The sequence below is a fragment of the Pectinophora gossypiella genome, unplaced genomic scaffold, assembly GCF_024362695.1.
Source record: "Pectinophora gossypiella unplaced genomic scaffold, ilPecGoss1.1 Pgos_35, whole genome shotgun sequence".
Classification (NCBI taxonomy): Eukaryota; Metazoa; Arthropoda; class Insecta; order Lepidoptera; family Gelechiidae; genus Pectinophora; species Pectinophora gossypiella.
The window spans coordinates 769,304-788,282 of record NW_026063245.1 but is presented as its reverse complement, the minus strand read 5'-3'; the positions used below and the strand labels follow the sequence as shown (position 1 = coordinate 788,282).

The window sequence follows — 18,979 nt, the reverse complement described above, 5'->3', positions numbered from 1 at the left end:
GTGCTGCGCCGGCCAGGGCCAAATCACGCAGGGTTACAACACGCAGAGCCGCGCCGCCCATCGCCGCGTCGCCTATTGCTGCGCCGGCCAGGGCTGCATCGCGTAGGGCTGCGACACGCAGAGCCGCGCCGCCCAGTGCCGCGTCGCCTAGTGCTGCGCCGGCCAGGGCCGCATCGCGTAGGGTTGCGACACGCAGAGCCGCGCCGCCAAGTGTCGCGTCGCCTAGTGCTGCGTCGGCAAGGGCCACGCCGCGTAGGGCTGCGTCACGCAGAGCAGCGAAATGCAGTGCCGTGCTCCCCGCCGGTGCGCCGCTGGCCGCAGTGATGTGCGACACCGCACCGCCCAACAACGAGCCGCCGTGTGCCGCGCTGCCAAGTGTCGCGCCGGCCGGTGATGTGCCGCCGGGAGCCGAGCCGCGGAGGGTCGGAGCTCGCGGAGCCTCGAGGCGCGGGGCGTCAGCGACAGCGTCACCGCCCGCGGTGCCCGCGCCCGCTGCGCCGACAGGTGGGGCGCTGCGAGGGCCCGAAAAGGTCGCGACCGCATTGCCAAAAATCGTCGCGCCCAAGAAAGACTGTGTCCCACGTCTAACGAAAAAGACTGTTGTGTTCTCGGACGATATAGGCATAGGTTTAGGACTACTTCTAAAAAACTCTTTTGATCATGACATTATTAATGTGTGCATGCCTGGCGCGTCATATTCGCAAATCATCACAAAATTATTCCAGTGTAAATATGATGCAAACACTACCGTTATTCTTTTAATAGTACAGGGCTCACAAAACAGCAATTGACTAGGTATCATAGGTCACTAATTGTACGAAACCGATTCTATTTGGACTTGTATTAGAATTTTAGTTCTTTTAAAATAACATAGATGGCGCTAGTTGTAAATTAGAACTCACTATCGATGTTTTACCGCGAATAATACAAGTAGTTTTAAGTGAAAATAAATTCGGTATTCTATCTACCCAACTATTACTTGGTTTGGAGTTTTATTATTAGAACCTGATCTCGTAATTAGTTTTTTGTGAAGACGGAGCCTGAACATGGTCCTACGGAGCTGGATTGAGAGCCCTATGGATAAGTGCAATGTTTCCTAAGGACGCCGACGTGGTAACGGATTGTTGTCGATGGTGTCTGCTCCCTTGTATGGGGGACGGAGGAGTGGATGGATAGTATACCACCCCGTACCTACATCATGGATAAATTTTGAAGATATAAAGTGAGGACTACCACGACACAATTAGTTCCCGTGAAGAAAGAAACCGAGAGCGGAGTTGGAGTTGGCAGTGCTACACTACAAGGAGTTACATACTCAAGCTGTGTGGTAATAGAAGCGGTTTTCATACGAGACGTCCAATTGAAACAAAATTGCAGTGAAGTATTCAGTGAGTGAGGTGATAGAATCGTGAGTACTCTTTTTTATTAAGATATTGCGTGTATGGAGTTTTAAAGAACGAAAGCTATTTTGAACTTTATTTATTTGAGAACTTTAACTTTGAGTAAATTCGTAGTTTAGGACTTAGAATAATTTGAAATATTTAGTTGAGACGGGGAACCTATGCCCAAATTTTCCAAATATTGAAAAAGTTCAAACACTTGGAAAATTTTCATAAAAATTGTAAGGATCAATTCTAATTTAGTATTGGATACTAAATAAGATTGTTTAGTGGTCTCATCTGTGATATATTATAATAATATTAAGTTATATATGTCATATATTTTGGTACTTTAAAATATATGTGTAAGAGTTATATTTTAGTCGGCATTTTATTTACGGTTGACTATTGTATTGTTATCTTCCAAAATGAGTCAAGATTTTGATTTTGATGCATCAGTTAGACTTCAAGAAGAAGTCAGAGACATTTTACGCAGAGGAAGAATTAATTTTAAAAAATCTCCAAAAGACAGAATTACTGTTACTTACTGTGAAGCGAGATTAGATGCATTGGAGATTCAATGGTCAACTTTTAATCAAATGCATAGACAAATTGTTGGTGAAACCGACCCGTCAGATTTAGCCGATTCTAAATATGTTAGAGAAGGCATTTATGAAGCCACTGAAGAGTTCTATTTTGATTATAAATGCGAACTCAAGGAAAAGTTATTGTCTATCAAGCCTGTCCAAGGCAGTACCAAAATTACAGTTAACAAAGTTGGAGACAGCAAAATTTGCAGTGTAAGGTTACCAAAAATTTCAATACCTACCTTTAATGGTAATTATACTGATTGGCCGAGTTTTCGTGACTTATTTATATCTCTAATACACAAAAATGAAGCTTTGGATGATGTACAAAAACTTCATTACCTCAAGAGTCATTTATCTGGAGAAGCAGACCAACTGTTGCGCTATATTCCTATTACCGATGATAATTATTTAATTTGTTGGGAGAAATTGCAGAGCAGGTATGACAACAAAAAATACCTGTCTGATCAAGTTTTGAATCGTTTAATGGGTTCGAAACCCTTATCAGTTGAATCTGCAAGTGCTATAAAGGGTATTCTGGATACAATGAATGAATGTCTGAGTGCATTAAAAAATTTAGACATTGATATTAGTAGCTGGGATATTATAGTGATTCACATTATAAAACAAAAGCTTGATCCAAATACCCGACGGTTATGGGAGGCTAAAGCTAGTGAATCTGATGAATTACCTAAACTGGATATATTTAGAAAGTTTCTGAGTCATCGATTTAGGTCATTGGAATTTTTGGATACCAAAAGTAGGCCTAAAGTTGTAAATACAAATGTAAAAGCCACGGTGATGCATGTCTCCAACATAGCGAAGTCTAATAGTGACATTACAAATAACGGTGTTATTTGTCCTTTTTGTAAAGATAATCACAGGATTTCAAAATGTAAAAAATTTGTTAATGAACCTTACACGACACGACATAGCTTTGTCCAAACGAATGGTATGTGTTTTAATTGTTTGGGTACCAATCATTCGGTTTTTGCATGCCGACAAACTATCAGGTGTACCATTTGCAGAAGGAAGCATAACGTGTTGCTTCACCCTGATCAGCCAGAATCCAGTACATCGGCGTTTGACTCTGGAGACAATAACGTTATTTCTAATATAGCGACGGCTTCAGATGCCGAAGAAGATGAAGAAGCACAATTAGAGACAACCAGCAGTAACGTGCTGTCGTGCTTCGCGAAAGTACGCAGTCAAGTGTTACTTGCTACAGCATTGGTTACGTCAAGATCAAACACTGGTACGGAAGTTACGCTTAGATTTTTATTAGACCAAGGATCTCAGGTTTCGTTTATAACGGAGTCTGCAGCTCAAACACTGGGTTTGAAGAAGGTGCCCAATAAGATCCATGTATCAGGAGTTGGAGATGGAGACAACAAACCTGTGACCTCGACTTCCGTGGTATTTATCAAGGTGCAGTCAGTCTATGATCCCAATTATGTCGTGAAAGTAAAGGTGCATGTCCTGAAGAAGTTGACAACGTTCCTTCCATCAAGAAAGGTAATGTACACCAAGTGGCCAGAACTGGAGACGATGAAGTTAGCTGATCCTGGTTTTTCGGAACCAAATAAAATAGATTTATTGCTTGGAGCCGAAGTTTATGGACAAATTTTAATGGATGGTATAATGAAAGGCCCAGTGGGATCTCCAGTTGCTCAGAATACGAAACTTGGATGGATACTTTCCGGCCAAGTTACCGAAAGGGTGCAGGAGGAAGTTGAAGTCAGCAGTCGCAATACAATGATTATTTCCATGCATGCTCACGTGAATGAGAGTGATTTGTTGAGGAAATTTTGGGAACTCGAAGCAGAACCTTCTACTATGAAGAGTAAACGATTTCTTACTGAAGAAGAAAAAACCTGTGAGGATCTGTTTGAAAATACAACCACGCGAGATTCGCATGGTCGCTACGTTGTGAAGCTGCCGTTCCGAAAAGCGATCCAAAATGTCAATATGGGAATTTAAGAGAGACCGCTGCCAAGTGCCTTTTTCGATTGGATAAACGTCTATCGAAAGATTCAGACTTGAAGAAAAGATACACGGATGTGATGAAGGAGTATGAAGACTTAGGCCACATGGAGGTCGTACCACAAAAAGAACAAAATACAGCGAAAGCTGTATATTTGCCTCATCATGCAGTGGTGCGCGAAGATAAGGCGACTACTAAGGTGAGAGTTGTAATGAATGCTTCGTGTGCAGGTACAAACGGAGTTTCTTTAAATGATGACCTCTTAGTAGGACCGACATTACAACCAGATTTGAGACATCTTGTTATGCGTTGGCGTGTACATCCCATATGTCTAGTAGCCGATATAATAAAAATGTATCGGCAGGTGAAGGTAGCTGAAGAAGACACGGATTTTCAGCGTCTGTTATGGTTTGGGGACGATGGAAATGTTCAGCATTACCGAATGTTACGAGTCACATTCGGGACCGCTTCTGCACCTTACCTGGCTGTCCGAGCACTTCAGCAATTAGCATATGATGAAGGCGACGTATTCCCAGCTGCATCTACAAGAGTCTTACAAGATTTTTATATGGATGACTTGATGACAGGGTGTGAGTCAGTTGAAGAGGGTTTAAAAGTATACAGAGAAATGAACGATTTAATGAGCAAGGGAGGATTTGAATTACAGAAATGGGCAAGCAATTGTGAAGAATTATTAGAAAGAGTAGGTGAATTTAAAGCAGAAAAGGGTATAAAATTGGCGAAGAAAAGCATACAGAGAGTGTTTTGAAAGTTTTAGGATTGAATTGGAACAACAATACAGACCAATTTGAATATACAGTACAATTACCGCCGGTGAACATGCCTATAACTAAGCGGAAAGTCATATCTGACATTGCACGGTTATTTGATCCGTTGGGTTGGATAGCTCCCGTTATAATAATTGCCAAGGTGTTCATTCAGAAACTTTGGATTGCTGGATTAGAATGGGACCAAGAACTACCTCATCATTTAATGCAGGAATGGCTCAGTTTTAGAAGTCAGTTAGTGCTCATTACTGGGTTCAGTTTTCCAAGATGGATTCACACTCTCAGCGGTCAGATCGTAGAATTACATGGATTCTGTGACGCGTCCAATGAGGCTTATGCGGCTGTAGTTTACTCACGAGTTACTGATGATAATGGTGATGTGCACATCAGTCTTATCGCCTCAAAGACTAAGGTAGCACCTATAAAACAGGTGTCTATTCCCCGCTTGGAATTGTGTGGAGCTGTGTTGGTAGCCAAACTACTTCATGAAGTATCGGAAGTATTGAACATTCCGAAAGATAAAGTGTATGGATGGACAGATTCGGAGGTGGTTCTTGCTTGGTTAAGCAGTCACCCAAGTAGATGGAAGACATTCATCGCTAATCGCGTGTCTGAAATAATAACATTATTTGATCGAAGGCACTGGTCTCATGTAAGGTCTAAATGCAATCCTGCCGATCTCGCATCCAGAGGTGTCAAACCATCTGACTTAAGAGATTTGCAACTTTGGAAGGAAGGTCCGAGTTGGTTGTCGAAGAACAATATAAATTACAGTCCACCGCTTATTCAGGAAACTTACAATACTAATTTGGAAGAGAAGACTAACAAAACATGCCATGCCACTACACGTGAAGAGGAGGATCCAATGTTTACAAGATTTTCTTCGTTACATAGGCAAGTAAGGGTAATCGCATGGTGTAGGAGATTTGGTATGATAGCTAGATCATCTCGATAAAATTTTCCAAAATGGCTTACTTGTACTGAATTACAAGAAGCTTTATTGGCGTGCATAAGACAAACTCAAAGACATTATTTTGGCAGTGAGATATCTAGTATTTTGAGAACAGGAAAAGTCGATAAGAAAAGCAAATTAGCTTCTCTTGACCCCTATATTGATAACAATGATCTTCTTCGCGTTGGGGGTCGTTTGCGGCATTCACAATTGTCTGAAGAGAGGAAACATCCTATCTTAATTCCATCTAACTCAAATGTGTCGACCCTAATCGTAGCTGATGCACATCAAAAAACGTTGCATGGAGGACCACAATTAATGTTGAATTATATTAGATCAAAGTACTGGCTCATTAATTGCAAAAATGCTGTTAAAGCTCATATTCGCAAATGCATAGTTTGTTTACGACACTCATCGGCGCCCAATAACCCTATTATGGGACAGTTGCCCGCCGCTAGAGTGACACCTAGTAGACCTTTTCAACATAACGGTGTGGACTATGCTGGTCCAATTGCCGTTAGAACGACAAAAGGAAGAGGGCAGCATGCATCGAAAGGCTACATTTGTTTATTTATATGTATGTCTACACGAGCCATTCATCTAGAGGTGGTCAGTGATATGACTGCAGAAGGATTTGTAGCTGCTTTTAAACGATTCGTAGCAAGAAGAGGCCATTGTTCTGATCTATGGAGTGACAACGGCACCAATTTTGTGGGAGCTGAAAGGAATTTAAAAGCACTTTTCCAAGCCGAAAGTTTAACAGCAACCCCAGACATTGTCAATTGGCTTGCCATTAACGGTACGACGTTTCACAGAATACCACCATATAGTCCAAATTTTGGTGGCTTGTGGGAGGCAGGCATCAAATCCACAAAACACCATCTTAAACGCGTAATTGGAACATCAACCTTAACTTTTGAAGAGCTGACAACAACTTTAGCTCAAATTGAGGCATGTCTCAATTCGAGACCCATCACCCAAGTAAGTAAAGATGGCATCAATGACCCATACCCTTTAACACCTGGTCATTTCTTGGTGGGAGAACCGTTACTGCTTGTCCCTGATAGGAATTATGAAAGCTCCAATATACATAGTCTTAAGCGTTGGCAGTTTATGCAAAGAATGGTCCAATGTTTTTGGCGACGATGGTCACAGGAGTATTTAACCCAATTCCTGCAGAGATACAAGTGGAAGTCACATATACCAGAACCTAAAATTGGTGATGTTGTGTTAGTTAAAGAAGATGATCTCCCTCCTGCAAGATGGTTATATGGCATTATTGTACAAAAACATCCTGGGTTGGACCAAGTTACGCGTGTCGTAAGTTTAAAATGTAAAGGTGTTGTTATAAAGAGACCTGTGTCCAAACTGTGTATTTTGCCTACAAAGGATTAATTACTTTATTACCTTTTTGTTATTTTTTGATTATTTACTTACAGATTTTATTTTTGTTTATTTTTAGTTTGACTTTGAAAAAGGTACATTCGTATTATATTTTTAGGTCTACATGTTTGTCAACATTAGTGGTTCAAGTTAAGCATTTCATACATTTGTTCGATGTTTTATTTCTTACTTGCATTAGATTAGATTTTATTTTGTTTACTTCAGTTGGTTTCACGTAAGTAACGAAGAAACTTTTATTTTTTGTGTGATACCCTCTTTTATAATTAAGGACATAGTTGTCCATGGTGGGCGGAATGTACGAAACCGATTCTATTTGGACTTGTATTAGAATTTTAGTTCTTTTAAAATAACATAGATGGCGCTAGTTGTAAATTAGAACTCACTATCGATGTTTTACCGCGAATAATACAAGTAGTTTTAAGTGAAAATAAATTCGGTATTCTATCTACCCAACTATTACTTGGTTTGGAGTTTTGTTATTACAACCTGATCTCGTAATTAGTTTTTTGTGAAGACGGAGCCTGAACACTAATGACTGTTGAGTGTGGAAACTTAATTATTTGTTCTTTTCCATACTCAAATACATTAGCTAGTGAGGAAAATAATTATATATTTTCTCTCAACCAACACCTTTATAACAGAACCTGTCATCATAGTAATATTATTTATTTAGATTTGAATAAGTTTATTCGAAATTGTATAATAACGACAGATAGAATATATCTATCTAAGTACTTTAAAAAAATTATATGTTCAGTACTAGTTTTTTATATTACAGACACTTCTGCCAGACCAGGCAGTAAACTTATTGACTGTACTGTCTTTAACAGTACAAAACTTTTTATTGACGGTAGTCAGCCATGTACCACGAATGGTACTTCATCTTTAAACTAGACAATAAGACAAAAGAGAAGCTTGGAATATTAAAACTAGTTCACCAAAATATTCAAGGCTTCTCTGGCAAAGAATTAGACGTAGAATTATTTTTAGAGACATTTTTATTGACATTTTATGTATTACAGAGCATTGGTTGAAGGATTATGAATCGTTATTCGGTTTTAAAAATTATCATTTCGCTAGCGCTTTCTGTCGAAAGATCAAATTACGTGGTGGCTCCCTTATTTTTATCAGAAATAGTTTAAAATATAAAGAACGCAAAGATATTACTGGACTTTCGATAGAGGGCACTATGGAGATTTCATGTATAGAAACAGAGAAACATATTGTTGTAGCCGTATACAGACCCCCATACAGTGCTAACTTCACAGTTTTTGAATCAGTGATGGAAAATGTACTGAAGGTCATATCTAAAAGTAATAAAGCCATTATAGTGTGTGGAGATTTTAACGTTGATTTATATGAAGTAGATTCAATTACAACTAGATTTCTAAGTTTGTTTACATCTTTTAACCTTGTTAATATATTTATGGAGCCAACTAGAATTACAGAAACAACTGCCTCATGTTTAGATAACGTTTTTTGCAATTGTGACTTCCAAGACAACAGTATCCTTAACAGTTTTAAGTCAGATCACAGTGGGCAGCTGGTCAGTTTTCCAGTACTTAAAAATGTTCAGAAAATTAAATTTCGTACACGACCCATCACTGATACTCGGATAGAGAAATATCGAAATAGTCTTATAAGTAACTTACCTTGTCCAAACTTTGATACAGACAATCCTGACGATTTTTACAGGGATTTCTTTACTATTATCCATAAAGAATTTGAAAATAATTTTCCTCAAAAGGTAGTTACCAACAGTCAATCATTCAAGTTCAGTGACTGGGCTACCGTAGGCATTCGCAAAAGTAGAAATACTCTTTATTCTTTATATGAGGAAAAAACGTATACACACACTGATAGTTTTAAAAGCTACGTCAAAAATTATTCTAAAATATTTCGAAGAGTGTGTTATACAGCCAAACAGATGCATATTAGTAGTAAAATAAAGACCGCGGATAATAAAATAAAGGCAGTTTGGCAAGTAATAAATAACGAAACAAAGGCTTCGAAACCGCGTGAATTAGAATATAATATAGAATCGGGCACTGGGTTAGTTAAACAAGATAAAGATGTAGCTGAAGTTTTTGATAAATTCTTTACGAACATCCCTGTAAAAACTACAGAATCTCTCAGGTCCTCTCCTGTTCAAGCTGATATATTGTTGAAAAGTAATGTTACTGCTTGCACTGAATTATTTGATTTTAAACGCGTTGATCCGAGTAGTATTGTTAAAGTATTCAAACAGCTGAAACTTAAAACCTCGAAAGATTTATGGGCATTGTCTGTCAAATTGATGAGCTCTGTTATTGATATCTTAGCACCATATCTAGCTTACATTTTTAATATGAGTGTTGAAAATAGCACTTTTCCAAATTTAATGAAAATCAGTAAAGTTATACCTCTTTTTAAATCGGGCACAAAATCAGACCCCACGAATTATAGACCGGTTTCTATTCTACCAGTACTTAGTAAAATTTTCGAGAAAATTATTCTCGACCAACTGCTATGTCATTTTAATTTAAATAACTTACTTCACAGCCAGCAGTTTGGTTTTACTAAGGGTCGGTCTACAACAGACGCGAGTGTCACATTTGTTCGACACATTTTCGATGCTTGGGAGAAGTCGCAGAATGCCGTAGGAGTATTCTGTGACTTGTCTAAGGCATTCGACTGCGTGGATCACGAGACCTTGCTTTTGAAATTGAGGCACTATGGATTAAATAATGGAGATCTCAGTTTGTTAAATTCATATCTAGGTGATAGGATACAAAAGGTACAAATCAATAGTACGACTTCTTCGGGCTCTCATGTTCAAATGGGAGTTTCTCAAGGATTTGGGTCCGTTTCTTTTTTTAGTGTACATAAATGATTTACCTTATGTAGTACAGAACCAAGCTGACATTGTACTGTTCGCGGATGATACTTCTCTTATATTTAAAATCGATAGAAAGTTAGAGGAACTTGACGAAGCAAACAGCGCTGTGTCGCAGGTTCTAAGCTGGTTTACAGTAAATAACCTAGTTCTAAATGCTAAGAAAACGAAGTGTATTAAATTTGTTCTACCAAACGTAAAGAAAGTAAATAATAACATTAAAATTAACGACGAGAAACTAGATTTTGTTGAACACACCGTTTTCTTAGGAATTACTGTAGATTCAAAACTTCAATGGGGCCCACATATTGTATCACTAGCGGGCAAGCTAAGTTCAGCAGCATATGCCGTCAGAAGAATCCGACAACTCACAGATGTACCCACTGCTAGACTTGTCTACTTCAGCTACTTCCACAGCATAATGTCTTACGGTATTTTATTGTGGGGTCGAGCCGCTGATCTAGAAACTATTTTCATTATTCAAAAAAGGGCAGTTCGCGCTATTTATAATCTGCGTTGTCGGGACTCTTTAAGAGAGCTGTTTAAAGAAATAAATATACTGACGGTCGCAAGTCAATATATTTATGAAAACATTATGTATGTGCGTAAAAATGTATCTCTCCTTCCGAGAAACTGTGAAAGGCATACTTACAATACAAGGAATAAAAATAAAATTGTTGTTCAAAATTCTAGATTAAGTAAATTAAATTCATCTTTTTTGGGGTTATGTATACGTTTTTACAATAAAATACCAGATAATATTTTAAATTTGTCAGAGAACAAATTTAAAGCTCACGTGAAGCTTACTTTATGTAAAAAAGCCTATTATAAGATTAATGATTACCTAAATGATAAAAATGTCTGGTATTGAATGTGTTCCTCTAGTTATTAAATAACTTGTAATGTACCCTCATTGATTTAAAAGATGTGTTGCTGTTGCAGTTTCTTGTCATTTCTTCTCCTCAGCCATAACACCTTGCGAAATGACGTAAATTCAAAAATGTTACATTGACCTTCAACAAGTTTATCCATGATAATTACGTTGAATAAATGATTCTGATTCTGATTCTAATATTTTTATTTTTAAGCGTTTATTAACTTTTCAACTCGGATTGAATAGATATTTTACTAAATTATTTTATTGTTAGTATAGATTTTCTTTTATGGAAAAGTAATGTCTGAAAACTAAATAAATTAAGTAATTTTGGTGCATAGGTACCTATCGGTGATACCTACCTATTTAACGGCGCGTCATGCGCCAGTAATAAACCGGCTCGCAAACCACTCGGTTGTTTCATTGCTAGTTACCTAACGTACACACCATTGGCGAACGAGGATAGCAGTACCCACGCGCGTGTTAAAAAAAAAAATGTCGTATATAGGACATTTGTCGAGTTTTGACCATAAAAGCGGAGAATGGTCTATATTTAAGGGACGTTTGATTCAATATCTAAAGGTTAATAATGTGCAAGAAGTAAATAAAAGTGCAATACTTATTACTCATCTCTCGGACGAGTCTTATCGTTTAGTGCGTAATCTAGCATACCCAGATGAAATAGATACGTTATCGTATAATCAGCTGGTAAAGTTACTCGATGGCCATTTCAAGACGAAGCAGTGTTCGTTCGCGGATAAAGCGAAGTTCTACGGGGCTACGCGTCATACAGGCGAAAGCTTGGGAGATTGGGCGGCGCGACTAAGGGGGTTGGCAAGCTATTGCGACTTCGGCACTGCCTTAGAAACAAATTTGACGGATCGTTTTGTTCTTGGCCTGGGCACGGGTCCCGAACGCGACAAACTTTTTGAACAGGATGCGTCTACATTGAAGTTGGCACGGGCACTGGAAATAACTGAGAAGGCCGAATGTGCAAGGGCAGCTAAATTGATGGTGTCGACAGAGGCGATAACCACCATCAAAGAGGAGCCGATTTATCGAGCAAGTTTTGAAGGTAGTAACATGCGCGCCGGCCGCGGCCGCGCCGCTGGGCAGCGCGGGCGCACGCCGAGCGCCGCCGCCCGCCCGCCGCCGTCTTATAGCTCGTCAGGGCCTGATCATCATACAGGTGGTGAAGTCCGCTGTCCAGTGTGCGGTATGAAGAATCATACTGGTGATGTGTGCCGTTTTAAGGGTTATCGTTGCCAAGTCTGTGGTGTTAAAGGCCATTTAAAAAAAGTGTGTGATAAAAACAAGTGTCTCCGCGTTAATAATTTATCCACCAACGACGGTGAGGACAGCGATTGCGAGGAGTGCAATAATTTTAATTTGAGGTATGTGACTGACAAACCTATTGTGCTGAATTTAAATTTAGGCGGAAAAGACATTACTATGGAGTTAGACTCCGGCTCAGGTTCATCCGTTATTTCAGATAAATTGTATAACAACTTGTTTTCCCATTTCGAGTTGCATGATTGTAATATTAAAATGTGCTTATATAATGGACATAAAATCTCACCCCTTGGATATTTTGTTAGTAATGCTACTTACAATGAACAAACTAAAATATTAAAAATATTTGTTGTTAAAAATGGAGGTCCGCCCCTGCTTGGCCGAGATTTTATGTGTGCTTTCGATTTGGTGCTAACTACAAAGTTAAATTATTTTAACAAGGATGATGACGTACAGTCGTTGCTGGAGCAATTTCCTGAATTATGGCGCGAAGAATTAGGTACATTCAATACATTTAAAGTACATTTACAGCTAAAAGAGACCTCAGAGCCAAAATTTATTAAGTCGCGAACCGTACCTTTTGCTTTGAAAGCTAAAGTCGAAAAGGAATTAGATAGATTGGTGGATCTAGGCATATTGGTTCCCGTTAATCACTCTCGGTATGCCACTCCTATAGTGCCAGTACTAAAGGATAACGGGACTGTTAAGATAGCAGGCGATTTTTCATGCACGTTAAATAAAGACCTAAAGATAGATAAGTACCCACTTCCTCGAATTGAAGAGGTATTTTCTAAAATTGGCGGGGGAGAGCATTACAGTAAAATTGATTTAAGCAATGCTTACAACCAATTTCAACTGTCAGATGACTCACAGGAGCTTACTACCATAAACACGGCAAAGGGTTTATTTAAGTATACCCGCCTGGTATACGGGCTGGCTAATGCACCAGCGATTTTTCAGAGGGCGATGGAGACTCTGCTGGCTGGTATAGACGGAGTCAGTATATGGCTCGATGATGTGTGCTGCACAGGTCCCACGAAAGATATTCACCTATCAAGGCTAAGAGAAGTTTTACGTAGGATGCAGGATGCAGGCTTAAGGTTACACAAAGATAAATGTTCGTTCTTCCAAAAGAGTGTAACTTACTTAGGTTACGTAATAGACCATAACGGTCTGAGAACGTGCCCTAAGAAAGTAGAAGCCATAGTTAATGCACCTGTGCCTAAATCGGTATTAGAGGTGAAACAATTTCTCGGGGTAGTAAATTACTATCGGAATTTTATTCCAAATGCCTCAGCATTATTACACCCATTGCATGATTTATTACGATCGAATGCTAAGTGGGAGTGGGGAGCACGCCAGCAGACAGCACTCGATAGCGTGAAGAAGGAGCTGAGCGGGGAGCGCGTGCTCGCGCACTTTGACCCCGAGGCGCCGCTCGTGCTCACCGTGGACGCGGGCCCGGCCGGCCTCGGCGCCGTGCTCGCGCATCGCCTGCCCGACGGCAGCGAGCGCCCTATTGCTTTCGCTTCGAGGTCCTTGTCTGTTAGTGAAAAGAACTACAGCCAGATTCAAAAGGAGGCGACCGCAATAATTTTTGGTGTAAAACATTTCCACCAGTACCTATACGGCCGTCAAGAACCATTTATATTGAAAACGGATCATAGACCTCTCATATCTATCTTTGGTAAAAAAGTAGCATTTCGGTTACAGCAGCCTTACGCTTACAGCGGTACGCAATCATATTATCTGCGTACAATTATATCGTGCAGTACATCAATGGTAAAAACAACTCAGTGGCTGATTATTTTTCACGTGCGCCGCTACAAACAGCTGATAACGAGTCAGACGAGAGTAATCGTTTTTTTCTATTCCTCGATGCAACAAAAGAACCGGTTACCTTTGAGGCCATTAAGAATGCGATTGCACACGATAAAGTAATGCAAACGGTTATAAGCTATATGAATCACGGATGGCCACGGAAAATTAAATGCAAAGATATTTTGCCTTACTTTCGTTGCAAATTAGATTTAGAGGTAAACAATGGTTGTCTATTTAGAGGACATAGAATAATTATACCAACAGTTTATAGGGACCAAATGTTAAAAGAATTGCACTCGGCACATTTTGGTATTGTCAAAACTAAAAGCATAGCTCGCAGTAGAATGTGGTGGCCGGGTATCGATCGCGATATTGAGCAGTTAGTTGGCGCATGCGACACTTGTACCAGCGTACGCTGTGCCCCACCGCGAGCACCGCCCGCGCCGTGGCCGCGCCCAGAAGGACCGTGGCAACGCATTCATATAGATTACATGGTGATTAACCAAAACGTCTATTTAATAGTTATAGACGCACATAGCAAGTGGCTCGAATGTATTTATATGAATACCGGTACCTCGACGACTGCACTCATTAATAAGTTAAAAGAAGTGTTTTCTAGATTCGGAATTCCACACATTATTGTATCAGATAATGATGTAAAAATTTGTTCTTCAGAGTTTATTACATTTTGTAGCAGAAATGGAATTAAATATTTAACGTCGCCGATCTATCACCCGTCCAGTAATGGCCAGGCAGAAAATTCTGTCAAAACATGTAAAAAAATGATTAAGTGTATATTTGTCAACGGTAACTATTCACAACAACAAATACATGAAAAATTGTTGGGTTTTCTATTTGAATACAGGAACACGATACATTGCGCCACAGGGTTTACTCCAGCAACGTTAATGTTTGGTCGAGACTTAAGATGCCGATTAGATTTAATTTTTTCACATAAAAGCACCGAGTCGACGGATTATATTGAAATAAATAAACAATCACGACATTTTCAAGTAGAAGATTTAGTTTGGGCAAGATATTATATTGGTAGGAAGGGTGTCTGGCGTAAAGGCAAAATTATTAAAAAATTAGGACAGCGCATGTTTGAAGTTTACTTATATGATTATGATATTTTGTGTAAAAGACATCTAGACCAAATAATATCTTATACAGACAAGACCACTCATAGTAATTTTCATAAGTACAAGATGTACGGAAATTGTACTACAGAGGGTGAGAACCCTGACTCATCCACATTGTCACCTCAGCAACTGTCACAGCCACACGCAACGTTGACAACACCTCCCACAGAAACACGTGAAAATACAGAATTTGGGAATGAAACATTAACGTATACAACTGATGATAATAATACAACCGACGTCCCCAGGGAGGAAGTTGCCAATGATGAGTGGGTTGAAGCGAGGGATGAATTTGTTGATGTGAATGAGACGGAATCTGAAGGTACTGAGGGAGCCGCTGAAAAGTTAGACGAGCAGGGTGCTACTAATAATAATAACGGCAGAACGCTCGGCCCAGTTTTGAGACCTAGGAAGGCAATTGATTATAAGCGTTTCTTTTAAGTTTTAAGTAGTAGTATAAGTTATAACTTATATTGTATTATATTGTAATTTTGTGTGATCACCAGGTCCTCAAAATGATGTCGGAGGAATGGTGCATAGGTACCTATCGGTGATACCTACCTATTTAACGGCGCGTCATGCGCCAGTAATAAACCGGCTCGCAAACCACTCGGTTGTTTCATTGCTAGTTACCTAACGTACACACCAAATTTACATGATAAGTTATACTTATATAAGATAGTTATCAGATATGTAAACTTTATAACAATAAGAGGGTAATTGAACAGATGATTTAATTATATGCACATATTTCAGATTTAAAAAAATGTCGGAGTCAAATCCTAGAAAAAAAAGAGGTAGTACATGGGATGAAGACAGTTTAAGGCGTGCCATGAAAGCAGTACAAAATAATGAACTTAATACCAATGCTGCAGCGTTAAAGTTCAATATTCCAAGACGCACCCTGAGAAACCATTTATTAAGCGGTAACCGAACTAAAATTATTGGGAAGACAACTATACTCACAAAACAATTAGAAGAAGATTTATCGCAGCGAATCATACGTTTTGCAAAACTGGGTCTACCACTTACGCCTAAATTTATCAGGAAACAAGCCTTTCTATTTTGTGAGAGGTTTAAAATCAAGCACTCGTTCAATATGTCAACTAGAATGGCTGGACGCAAATGGGTCAAAATGTTTTTGTCTCGAAACCCATCAATATCAAAAAGAAAACCCCAATTAATGAATCCAGCTAGAGCTCAAAAAATGAATAAGCCCATCGTGAAACACCATTTTGAAGAAGTGAAGAAACTCTATGAAGAGCTAGACATTATTGCACATCCAGAACGCTTGTATAACATGGATGAAAAAGGGTGCCGCATAACGGTCCACAAACAAAATGTAGTTTTGGCTGAAAAAGGGAATAAAAGAGTACATCTTGTTGCTCCGGAACACGCCGAGAACGTAACTATAGCGATGTGCGTAAATGCTGTGGGTATTGCTATACCGCCCATGATTATTTTTAAAGGGATTAGGTACAGATCAGAATTAGCATCAAATTTGCCACCTGGAACCAAGGTAAGCATGGCACCCAAAGGCAGCATGACCAGTAGCTTATTCGTTGAGTTCATTCAACATTTAGCACAACATAAAGTACCTGGTAACTGTCTGCTGATCTTTGATGGCGCAAAGTGTCATTTATCATATGAGGCTCTGGAAGAAGCAGATAAACATAACATAGTACTATACTGCTTACCTTCAAATACAACGCACGAACTCCAACCTCTAGATAAATCAGTGAATCGGTCCTTCGAACATCACTGGGATGAAGAAGTTTTGAACTACCTGTGCAATTCTCAAGAGAGAACTTTAAACAAAGCTTCATTTAGCAAAATTTTCTCCCGAACATGGCCAAAGTGTATGACTTAAAGTAATATAACAAATGGATTTAAAGCCACTGGTTTATATCCCCTTGATCCTGATGTCATACCTGAAGATGCTTATGCTCCTTCAATTGTAACTGAAAGACCTTTATCGGAAGCATTACAACACCAGATCGACCAGCCACTTATATCCATTCAAGTGTCGCCCCCTATGACTGAATTTCAGAAAGTGTCAGAATTGTCTTCTCGGCCTCTGATAGATGAAAGGTCAACTCGTGTTTCTGACGTCTCTTCAATTTCTCCATCAATTTTCAAAGAGAATAAAGTGTCAACATCGCCGAAAATTTTAGCTGCAACACCAAAAACAAAACCAGTTCTTGTTTCTTACAGTTTTTCAACTGATGATTCAGATTTAGAATTAGATATTACGGTCAAGGAGCAGTGCCGCGACATGCTGCTAAGTTCAATACAAGTTGACACCGTCGCAGATACGAAACGTGACCCTCGACCATCTCTGTACGATAATTCTCTTCCAAGCACGTCCGGCCTACAACAAAATATCGTCTATTCTAGCTCTGAATCTGATCTTGATTTAAATCTCAATGAATCATTTATCAAAGATAACTACATGCCTAAACTTCGAGTTTCAGATTTATACACTTCTTCGTCATTTGATGATTTTGATCTCGAACAGAAAGGAGAAATCACTCCAAAAAAACAATTACAACAAAACAAAAGCACAATTAAAACAAAATCTCAACTAAAGAGTCATGAGACCAGTTCTTCGGATGATGACGAGCCGTTGATAAACCTAATAAAGGATAAAAAAGAATCATTTCATGCTTTTTTGCCTACTCCAAACTACGCTACGATAAAGTCTACACGTCCACGGCAAAAAGCTATTAACTATAAGGGACAAAGAATAGTAAAAGATTTATTTAAAACTGAAGACAAAGAGAATAAGATGAAGCAGGTGACTAGTAAGAAAAAAGGAAAGTCTACAATTAAAAAAGATCAAAGAAAGAAAACCAAAAATAAAAATGATTCCGTTAAACGGCTGAAAAGAATAGGACAAAAACAAAACAGTAAAAGATCGAGAATAGAGAAGAAGAAAAGTAAAGGTGAAGAGAAGGAGTGGTACTGCCACGCATGTGGCAAGTGTAAAATGGAAGACATGAGGCAATGTACCGAATGTCAAAAGTGGTATCACGAGACGTGTGTGGGCCTCACCAAAAAAGATCTCATCTTTATATGCCCAGATTGTGATTAAAATATAAAAAAATATTATCCTTTTAGTTTCTATGTTAGTTGCCAATTTTAATTTTTTTTAATAATTATTTTCATTTATAATTTTAAGTATAAGTAGTTGATTTTAAACATTCCTGACTACAAGACTGACCATGTGCCATGCTAAGTTTTTATAATTACAGTAGATTCTATTATTTTATTATAATAATATGAAAAAGTCATAGTCATAATTGTTAGTTTGGCTTTTTTAGGAACATTTTGGCCTTACAAAGAACGGACCCATATGAAGGCCATTTTGGGGGAAAAAAAAAGTTTTTAATTTCATTATAAAATACGTTGTCAAGTTATTTAATGCCAAAATGATACTCATTAATACTATTTTTAGGGGAGTAAGGGGAGAACGGAAAGGACACCTATATCCGGCCCAATTGCCAACCTCACCTGCGCGCGTCGGTGCTTCGTTATGAGTCGCTGGCGGCGGTGTCCCCTGGGCGCCGCGGTGCTCCCTGCTAGATAACGGACGAGGCTCTGGCGACCGACCGATGGCGGTATAACCATACCACCGGTCGGGCAACCGACCGTAGAGGCAACAGCGGCCTTGGAGTCTAAATAGCTTCAAAAATGTCTGGGGCAGAAGGCAACGGGAAACCACTGCTTCTATTTTCCCAAGAGAGTCAGCATGAAGGGTCCAAGAATAGAAAAGAGTTTGTCTGGCGATCCGGCTGACGCCCGGCGCCATCTTCCCGGGAGAGGTGGTGTGAAATGTGCGACCGGCCATGCGCTCGCGACTCATCAGGCACCGCATGGA

General features: G+C 39.3%; 2 protein-coding genes and 1 pseudogene across 2 annotated transcripts; all 3 read left to right on the top strand.

Moving 5' to 3' along the window:
• The first annotated feature begins 1,978 nt into the window (after positions 1 to 1,978).
• Positions 1,979 to 4,719, top strand: LOC126381097 (uncharacterized). The gene is made up of 4 exons (XM_050030631.1): positions 1,979 to 2,184; positions 2,995 to 3,842; positions 4,004 to 4,149; positions 4,315 to 4,719. Exons 1-4 carry the CDS (start codon positions 1,979 to 1,981, stop codon positions 4,717 to 4,719), a joined length of 1,605 nt encoding a protein of 534 aa, XP_049886588.1.
• A 6,531-nt stretch (positions 4,720 to 11,250) lies between these two features.
• Positions 11,251 to 15,659, top strand: LOC126381077 (uncharacterized). Its single transcript, XM_050030622.1, has 2 exons — positions 11,251 to 12,237; positions 15,606 to 15,659. The coding sequence occupies exons 1-2, from the start codon at positions 11,339 to 11,341 to the stop codon at positions 15,616 to 15,618; spliced, it is 912 nt and encodes a 303-aa protein (XP_049886579.1). The 5' UTR covers positions 11,251 to 11,338; the 3' UTR covers positions 15,619 to 15,659.
• Positions 15,660 to 15,753: 94 nt separating this feature from the next.
• Positions 15,754 to 18,549, top strand: LOC126381096 (uncharacterized; annotated as a pseudogene).
• Positions 18,550 to 18,979: the final 430 nt, after the last annotated feature.

What these genes read in the sequence shown, in the direction of transcription:
- LOC126381097 (XM_050030631.1), top strand. Translation starts at nt 1,979, where the DNA reads ATGCATAGACAAATTGTTGGTGAAACCGACCCGTCAGATTTAGCCGAT. An exon ending in AGCAAAATTTGCAGTGTAAG is followed by an intron (nt 2,185 to 2,994) that starts GTTACCAAAAAT and finishes TACCATTTGCAG; the next exon opens with AAGGAAGCATAACGTGTTGC. An exon ending in AAGATAAGGCGACTACTAAG is followed by an intron (nt 4,150 to 4,314) that starts GTGAGAGTTGTA and finishes ATGTATCGGCAG; the next exon opens with GTGAAGGTAGCTGAAGAAGA.
- LOC126381077 (XM_050030622.1), top strand. Translation starts at nt 11,339, where the DNA reads ATGTCGTATATAGGACATTTGTCGAGTTTTGACCATAAAAGCGGAGAA.